Here is a 10,000-nt window from a genome sequence, read left to right as displayed (position 1 = left end):
CAAATGGCCACCCTGACTATCTACATTGAACCCCCCCCCCCTCCTTTGTTTTTACTGCTGCTACTCGCTGTTTATAATTGATGCATAGTCACTATACAAATGACCTCGATTAACCTGTACCCGCGCACATTGACTCTGTACCGGTACCCTGTATATAGCCTTGTTATTGTTAAGTACATTTTTTGTGTTACGTTTCGATTCATTAATTTTTTTAAACAACTTTTGTTTATTTAATAAATATTTTATTAACTATATATCTTGAACTGCATTGTTGGTTAAGGACTTGTAAGTACGCTTTTCACTGTAAGGTCTACCTGTTGTATTCAGCGCAGGTGCGAAATACAATTTGATTTGTAATTACTAAATCCGTAATGAAATTATTATTTTAACTTTACTATTTTTTTTTACGCACAAAAACATTTGATTTGATTAATAAAATATGCTGTTAGTCCCTTAGTCCCCCTTCCTCAACTGAAGGGGATGACACAATCTTTGTGAATCTGATGTCACTGGTCTTCAACTCGGATCTCAGACACTTCATTCAGGATGTCCCGGAGCAGGTTCGTTCTGAAAGAGTCATTTCCATATAAATGTACCTGGCTAAAAAGGTTTGAGCCACATTCGTGGTACCTGTTATCCCGAGTTGAACTCAGAGTTGACCAACGTTAACTCGCTAACTCCTCACACCACATACGTAGTATAGTGCTCTGGGAAAATCAATATGAGAAACGTTATATATTCACTTTCTATGTTGTCTACCTCACTTGCTTTGGCAATGTTAACACATGTTTCCCATGCCAATAAAGCCCTTGAATTGAATTGAATTGAATTGAAACGGGGTTTAATTAAACTGCACCTGTAACTACATCTAAGACCAGCAGGGGGCGAGAGCGTAACACAAACGGAATGCAGATAGGCCTAGCCATGCAATTATATTATATTAACATAGGTGGATCTACCCTGGCTATTAAATTATATTCAACCTAGTAAATTCTATATTTATTTAACTGCATTGTTGGTTAAGGGCTGTGTAAGTAAGCATTTCACGGTAAGGTTTACACCTGTTGTATTCCACGCATGTGACAAATACAATTTGATTTGATTTGATTTATATTTTGTTTCCTATAATTACAATGTATTTTGTTATTGTAGACACCCACAATGACAGAAAATAGTGAAACCGGGTGACTAGCCTGGGCCCTGGTCAAAAGTAGTGCACTCCAAAGGTGACAAGCCTGTTTTTCCTTGTTGTCCGTGTACTCCTGACGATGTGGTATGTATGGTGTGGTATGATATTATATGGTATGATATGCTGCATATCAAGCTTCAAGCTACATACTGGACCCTATTCCAACTAAACTACTGAAAGAGCTGCTTCCTGTGCTTGGCCCTCCTATGTTGAACATAATAAACGGCTCTCTATCCACTGGATGTGTACCAAACTCACTAAAAGTGGCAGTAATAAAGCCTCTCTTGAAAAAGCCAAACCTTGACCCAGAAAATATAAAAAACTATTGGCTAATATCGAATCTTCCATTCCCATCAAAGAGAATTGAAAACGCTGTGCGCAGCAACTCACTGCCTCCCTGATGATAAACAATGTATACGAAATGCTTCAGTCTGGTTTTAGACCCCATCATAGCACTGAGACTGCACTTGTGAAGGTGGTGAATGACCTTTTAATGGTGTCAAACCGAGACTCTGCATCTGTCCTCGTGCTCCTAGACCTTAGTGCTGCTTTTGATACCATTGATCACCACATTCTTTTGGAGAGATTGGAAACCCAAATTGTTCTACACGGACAAGATCTGGCCTGGTTTAGATCTCATCTGTCGGAAAGACATCAGTTTGTCTCTGTGAATGGTTTGTCCTCTGACAAATCAACTGTAAATGTTGGTGTTCCTCAAGGTTCCGTTTTAGGACCACTATTGTTTTCACTATATATTTTACCTCTTGGGGATGTCATTCGAAAACATAATGTTAACTTTCACTGCAATGCGGATGACACAGCTGTACATTTCAATGAAACATGGTGAAGCCCCAAAATTGCCCTCGCAAGAAGCCTGTGTTTCAGACATAAAGAAGTGGTTGGCTGCAAATTTTCTACTTTTAAACTCAGATAAAACAGAGATGCTTGTTTTAGGTCCCAAGAAACAAAGAGATCTTCTGTTGAATCTGACAATTAATTTTGATGGATGTACAGTCGTCTCAAATAAAACCGTGAAGGACCTCGGTGTTACTCTGGACCCTGATCTCTCTTTTGACGAACATATAAAGACTGTTTCAAGGACAGCTTTTTCCCATTTACATAACATTGCAAAAATCAAAAACTTTCTGTCCAAAAATGATGCAGAAAAATGTATCCATGCTTTTGTCACTTCTAGGTTAGACTACTGCAATGCTCTACTTTCCAGCTACCCGGATAAAGCACTAAGTAAACTTCAGTTAGTGCTAAATACGGCTGCTAGAATCCTGACTATCCTGACTTATATGGTATGGTATTATATGGTATGGTAATATATGGTATGGTATGGTATTATATGGTATGGTAATATATGGTATGGTAATATATGGTATGGTATTATATGGTATGGTAATATATGGTATGGTATGGCAATATATGGTATGGTATGGTATTATATGGTATGGTAATATATGGTATGGTATTATATGGTATGGTATTATATGGTATGGTAATATATGGTATGGTATGGTATTATATGGTATGGTAATATATATTATGGTAATATATGGTATGGTATGGTATTATATGGTATGGTATGGTAATATATGGTATGGTATTATATGGTATGGTATTATATGGTATGGTAATATATGGTATGGTATGGTATTATATGGTATGGTATTATATGGTATGGTAATATATGGTATGGTATTATATGGTATGGTATTATATGGTATGGTAATATATGGTATGGTATGGTAATATATGGTATGGTATGGTATGGTATGGTATTATATGGTATGGTAATATATGGTATGGTATGGTAATATATGGTATGGTAATATATGGTATGGTATGGTAATATATGGTATGGTAATATATGGTATGGTATGGTAATATATGGTATGGTATTATATGGTATGGTAATATATGGTATGGTATTATATGGTATGGTATTATATGGTATGGTAATATATGGTATGGTATGGTATTATATGGTATGGTAATATATATTATGGTAATATATGGTATGGTATGGTATTATATGGTATGGTATGGTAATATATGGTATGGTATTATATGGTATGGTATTATATGGTATGGTATGGTATTATATGGTATGGTATTATATGGTATGGTAATATATGGTATGGTATTATATGGTATGGTATTATATGGTATGGTAATATATGGTATGGTATGGTAATATATGGTATGGTATGGTATGGTATTATATGGTATGGTAATATATGGTATGGTATGGTAATATATGGTATGGTATGGTATGGTATAATATGGTATGGTATTATATGGTATGGTAATATATGGTATGGTAATATATGGTATGGTAATATATGGTATGGTATTATATGGTATGGTATTATATGGTATGGTAATATATGGTATGGTATGGTAATATATGGTATGGTATGGTATGGTATAATATGGTATGGTATGGTATTATATGGTATGGTAATATATGGTATGGTAATATATGGTATGGTAATATATGGTATGGTATTATATGGTATGGTAATATATGGTATGGTATGGTAATATATGTTATGGTAATATATGGTATGGTAATATATGGTATGGTATGGTAATATATGGTATGGTAATATATGGTATGGTATTATATGGTATGGTAATATATGGTATGGTATGGTATTATATGGTATGGTAATATATGGTATGGTAATATATGGTATGGTAATATATGGTATGGTATTATATGGTATGGTAATATATGGTATGGTATGGTAATATATGGTATGGTATGGTATTATATGGTATGGTATTATATGGTATGGTAATATATGGTATGGTAATATATGGTATGGTATTATATGGTATGGTATTATATGGTATGGTATTATATGGTATGGTAATATATGGTATGGTATTATATGGTATGGTAATATATGGTATGGTATTATATGGTATGGTAATATATGGTATGGTAATATATGGTATGGTATTATATGGTATGGTAATATATGGTATGGTATTATATGGTATGGTAATATATGGTATGGTATTATATGGTATGGTAATATATGGTATGGTATTATATGGTATGGTATTATATGGTATGGTAATATATGGTATGGTATTATATGGTATGGTAATATATGGTATGGTATTATATGGTATGGTAATATATGGTATGGTATTATATGGTATGGTAATATATGGTATGGTATTATATGGTATGGTAATATATGGTATGGTATTATATGGTATGGTAATATATGGTATGGTAATATATGGTATGGTATTATATGGTATGGTAATATATGGTATGGTATTATATGGTATGGTAATATATGGTATGGTATTATATGGTATAATAATAATAATAATATATGCCATTTAGCAGACGCTTTTATCCAAAGCGACTTACAGTCATGTGTGCATACATTCTACGTGTGGGTGGTCCCGGGGATCGAACCCACTAACCTGGCGTTACAAGCGCCATGCTCTACCAACTGAGCTACACAGGACCACCTGACTGATTGAGAACCGACTCAGGCAGCCCAGCCTATACAAACACCCCTAATCAGACGCGATCCCAAATACTACAAACCCCAATACGAAAATACAATAACATAAACCCATGTCACACCCTGGCCTGACCAAATAATATAACGAAAACACAAAATACAATGACCAAGGCGTGACAATTGCACAGAACAGAAGGACCAACTGACGAGTGGGAACCAATCATCATGACAGTGGAGAAAATGTGTAACCCCATTACATGCAAGTCGGTTGCGTCCCAATATGGTATGGTAATATATGGTATGGTATTATATGGTATGGTAATATATGGTATGGTATTATATGGTATGGTAATATATGGTATGGTATTATATGGTATGGTATTATATGGTATGGTATTATATGGTATGGTAATATATATGGTATGGTAATATATGGTATGGTATTATATGGTATGGTATTATATGGTATGGTAATATATGGTATGGTATGGTATTATATGGTATGGTATTATATGGTATGGTAATATATGGTATGGTATTATATGGTATGGTATTATATGGTATGGTAATATATGGTATGGTATGGTAATATATGGTATGGTAATATATGGTATGGTATTATATGGTATGGTATTATATGGTATGGTAATATATGGTATGGTATGGTATGGTAATATATGGTATGGTATGGTAATAATATAATAATAATATATGCCATTTAGCAGACGCTTTTATCCAAAGCGACTTACAGTCATGTGTGCATACATTCTGGTATGGTAATATATGGTATGGTATGGTAATATATGGTATGGTATGGTAATATATGGTATGGTAATATATGGTATGGTATTATATGGTATGGTATTATATGGTATGGTATGGTAATATATGGTATGGTATGGTATGGTAATATATGGTATGGTATGGTAATATATGGTATGGTATGGTAATATATGGTATGGTAATATATGGTATGGTATGGTAATATATGGTATGGTATGGTATTATATGGTATGGTATGGTAATATATGGTATGGTATGGTAATATATGGTATGGTAATATATGGTATGATATGGTATGGTATGGTAATATATGGTATGGTATGGTATGGTAATATATGGTATGGTATTATATGGTATGGTAATATATGGTATGGTATGGTAATATATATGGTATGGTATGGTATTATATGGTATGGTAATATATGGTATGGTATGGTAATATATGGTATGGTAATATATGGTATGGTAATATATGGTATGGTAATATATGGTATGGTATGATAATATATGTTATGGTAATATATGGTATGGTATGGTATTATATGGTATGGTAATATATGGTATGGTATTATATGGTATGGTATTATATGGTATGGTAATATATGGTATGGTAATATATGGTATAGTAATATATGGTATGGTATTATATGGTATGGTATGGTATTATATGGTATGTTTTGGTATTATATGTTATGGTACGGTATTGTATTGTATTGTTTGGTATTTACCTTGTTGTCCATGTACTCCAGCCACTGCAGACCCAGGTTTGTGACGATACGAGGTGTTCCATCATCCACTGGCAGAATGTCAATCTTAAACTTTTGTGGTGCAGCCGTCAACACCTACACAATGACAGAGGCAGTGAGAGAGTTATAACATGTTAGAGAGAGAGTGATAGAGAGAGACAGACAGAGACAGAGAGAGAGAGAGTTATAACATGTTAGAGAGAGAGTGATAGAGAGAGACAGACAGAGACAGAGAGAGAGAGAGTTATAACATGTTAGAGAGAGAGTGATAGAGAGAGACAGACAGAGACAGAGAGAGAGAGACAGAGAGACAGGGAGAGACAGAGAGAGAGAGAGTTATAACATGTTAGAGAGAGAGTGATAGAGAGAGACAGACAGAGACAGAGAGAGAGAGACAGAGAGACAGGGAGAGACAGAGAGAGAGAGAGGGGGACAGAGAGAGAGAGAGTTATAACATGTTAGAGAGAGTGTGATAGAGAGAGACAGACAGAGACAGAGAGAGAGAGACAGAGAGAGACAGAGAGACAGGGAGAGACAGAGAGAGAGAGACAGAGAGACAGGGAGAGACAGAGAGAGAGAGTTATAACATGTTAGAGAGAGAGTGATAGAGAGAGACAGACAGAGACAGAGAGAGAGAGACAGAGAGAGACAGAGAGACAGGGAGAGACAGAGAGAGAGAGAGTTATAACATGTTAGAGAGAGAGTGATAGAGCGAGACAGACAGAGACAGAGAGAGAGAGACAGAGAGAGACAGAGAGACAGGGAGAGACAGAGAGAGAGAGAGTTATAACATGTTAGAGAGAGAGTGATAGAGAGAGACAGACAGAGACAGAGAGACAGAGAGAGACAGAGAGACAGGGAGAGACAGAGAGAGAGAGGGGGACAGAGAGAGAGTTATAACATGTTAGAGAGAGAGTGATAGAGAGAGACAGACAGAGACAGAGAGAGAGAGACAGAGAGAGACAGAGAGACAGGGAGAGACAGAGAGAGAGAGAGTTATAACATGTTAGAGAGAGAGTGATAGAGAGAGACAGACAGAGACAGAGAGAGAGAGACAGAGAGACAGGGAGAGACAGAGAGAGAGAGTTATAACATGTTAGAGAGAGAGTGATAGAGAGAGACAGACAGAGACAGACAGAGAGAGACAGAGAGACAGGGAGAGACAGAGAGAGAGAGGGACAGAGAGAGAGAAAGAGAGAGAGAGAGAGCGGGACAGACAAGAGACAGAGAGAGAGAGGGGGACAGAGAGAGAGAGAGGGACAGACAGAGAGAGAGACAGACAGAGAAAGACAGAAAGAAAGAGACAGAGAGAGAGGGAGAGACAGAGAGGGAGTGAGAGAGAGAGAGAGACAGACAGACAGACAGACAGACAGACAGTGAGAGACAGTGAGAGAGAGGGGGACAGAGAGAGATGTCTTTACTGTTTTTAAACTTCTGTATGTGTAATGTTTACTGTTAATTTTTGTTGTTTTTCACTTTATATATTCACTTTGTATGTTGTCTACCTCACTTGCTTTGGCAATGTTAACACATGTTTCCCATGCCAATAAAGCCCTTGAATTGAATTGAATTGAATTGAGAGAGAGGGACAAGGAGAGAGAGAGAGACAGACAGACAGACAGACAGACAGACAGACAGACAGACAGACAGACAGACAGACAGACAGACAGACAGACAGACAGACAGACAGACAGACAGACAGAGTGAGAAAGAAAGAGAGAGAGACAGAGAGAGAAAGAGACAGACAGACAAGGACAGAGAGAGAGAGAGAGAGAGAGAGAGAGAGAGAGAGAGAGAGAGAGAGAGAGACAAAGAGAGAGGCAGAGTGAGAAAGAAAGAGAGAGAGACAGAGACAGACCGAAAGAGAGAGACACACACACCCTCTCCTCTCCTCACCTCTTTGCCTGCCTCCTCCACCATAAAGAAGACGTTAGTCCCGTCAGCTACAGTGAAGGTGAATCTGTCCTTCAGTGAGTTGGATCCATCGTGGTTGTAGCTGATTCTGTTCTGGTAGACGTCGTCCATGGTGAAGCTGTTGGTCTGACGGTAGTGCTGTCCGTTGTTGGTCCGCTCCATGGTGCCGTGACGGGGAGCCTGGACTATGGTGAAGGTGATGGACTCCTCCTGAGGAAGGGAGGGAGGGAGGGAGGGAGGGAGGGAGGGAGGGGGAGGGAGGGATGGAGGGGAGGGGAGGGAGGGGAGGGGAGGGAGGGGGAAGGGGGAGGGGAGGGGAGGGAGGGAGGGAGGGGGGAGGGGAGGGGGAGGGGGAGGGGAGGGGGGGAGGGGAGGGGAGGGGAGGGAGGGAGGGAGGGAGGGAGGGAGGGAGGGAGGGAGGGAGGGAGGGAGGGAGGGAGGGAGGGAGGGAGGGAGGGAGGGAGGGAGGGAGGGAGGGAGGGAAACAAGGGAAGTCATTTTTTCCCCTCTCTTTATGTTATATTTAGGCATGTCAGAATGTAACAGTTTTAGTGATAGATATTGTCCATTAAGAGTTTAATCATGACTACTTTAATGAGGGCGACAACACTACGACAACACAGCCCTCAGAACAGTCTGGCAACACAGCCCTAGGAACAGTCTGGCATGCTGATTGGAATTTCTAAACTGAAAGTTACCTTGACTTAGCATAATCAAAGAGCTTGAAATTAGTTTTTTTTTCTCATCTGCTCCATATCTCTCCCCAAGAAAGAGCGAATAGCTTATAGTACTTTCTGCCAGTCTACCTCTGTCGAACAGTAATGACCAGCCAGTCTACCTCTGTCTAACAGTAATGACCACCCAGTCTACCTCTGTCTAACAGTAATGACCAGCCAGTCTACCTCTGTCTAACAGTAATGACCAGCCAGTCTACCTCTGTCTAACAGTATTAGTGTAATGACCTGCCAGTCTACCTCTGTCTAACAGTAATGACCAGCCAGTCTACCTCTGTCTAACAGTATTAGTGTAATGACCAGCCAGACTACCTCTGTCTAACAGTAATGACTAGCCAGTCTACCTCTGTCTAACAGTAATGACCTGCCAGTTTACCTCTGTCTAACAGTAATGACCAGCCAGTCTACCTCTGTCTAACAGTAATGACCAGCCAGTCTACCTCTGTCTAACAGTAATGACCAGCCAGTCTACCTCTGTCTAACAGTATTAGTGTAATGACCTGCCAGTCTACCTCTGTCTAACAGTAATGACCAGCCAGTCTACCTCTGTCTAACAGTAATGACCAGCCAGTCTACCTCTGTCTAATAGTAATGACCAGCCAGTCTACCTCTGTCTAACAGTAATGACCAGCCAGCCAACCTCTGTCTAACAGTAATGACCAGCCAGTCTACCTCTGTCTAACAGTAATGACCAGCCAGCCAACCTCTGTCTAACAGTAATGACCAGCCAGTCTACCTCTGTCTAACAGTATTAGTGTAATGACCTGCCAGTCTACCTCTGTCTAACAGTAATGACCAGCCAGTCTACCTCTGTCTAACAGTAATGACCAGCCAGTCTACCTCTGTCTAACAGTAATGACCAGCCAGTCTACCTCTGTCTAACAGTATTAGTGTAATGACCTGCCAGTCTACCTCTGTCTAACAGTAATGACCAGCCAGTCTACCTCTGTCTAACAGTATTAGTGTAATGACCAGCCAGACTACCTCTGTCTAACAGTAATGACTAGCCAGTCTACCTCTGTCTAACAGTAATGACCTGCCAGTCTACCTCTGTCTAACAGTAATGACCAGCCAGTCTACCTCTGTCTAACAGTAATGACCAGCCAGTCTACCTCTGTCTAACAGTAATGA

At 39.0% G+C, this 10,000-nt stretch overlaps 1 protein-coding gene across 1 annotated transcript in view; it reads right to left on the bottom strand.

Annotated features, from left to right (window-relative positions):
* The window catches only part of LOC124036646 (extracellular matrix organizing protein FRAS1-like), a 142,273-nt gene that overhangs the window by 47,460 nt on the left and 84,813 nt on the right, over window positions 1-10,000 (bottom strand). Inside the window, exons 23-24 of the mRNA XM_046351469.1 lie at window positions 8,118-8,345; window positions 6,204-6,317 (exon numbers count right to left, since the gene is read on the bottom strand). Coding sequence (XP_046207425.1) covers window positions 6,204-6,317; window positions 8,118-8,345 — 342 coding nt within the window. The remainder of the gene's footprint in view (window positions 1-6,203; window positions 6,318-8,117; window positions 8,346-10,000) is intronic.

Source organism: Oncorhynchus gorbuscha, linkage group LG05 (genome assembly GCF_021184085.1).
Source record: "Oncorhynchus gorbuscha isolate QuinsamMale2020 ecotype Even-year linkage group LG05, OgorEven_v1.0, whole genome shotgun sequence".
NCBI lineage: Eukaryota > Metazoa > Chordata > Actinopteri > Salmoniformes > Salmonidae > Oncorhynchus > Oncorhynchus gorbuscha.
The sequence above is the reverse complement of the archived record's forward strand: the minus strand, read 5'-3'. Positions and strand labels throughout refer to the sequence as shown.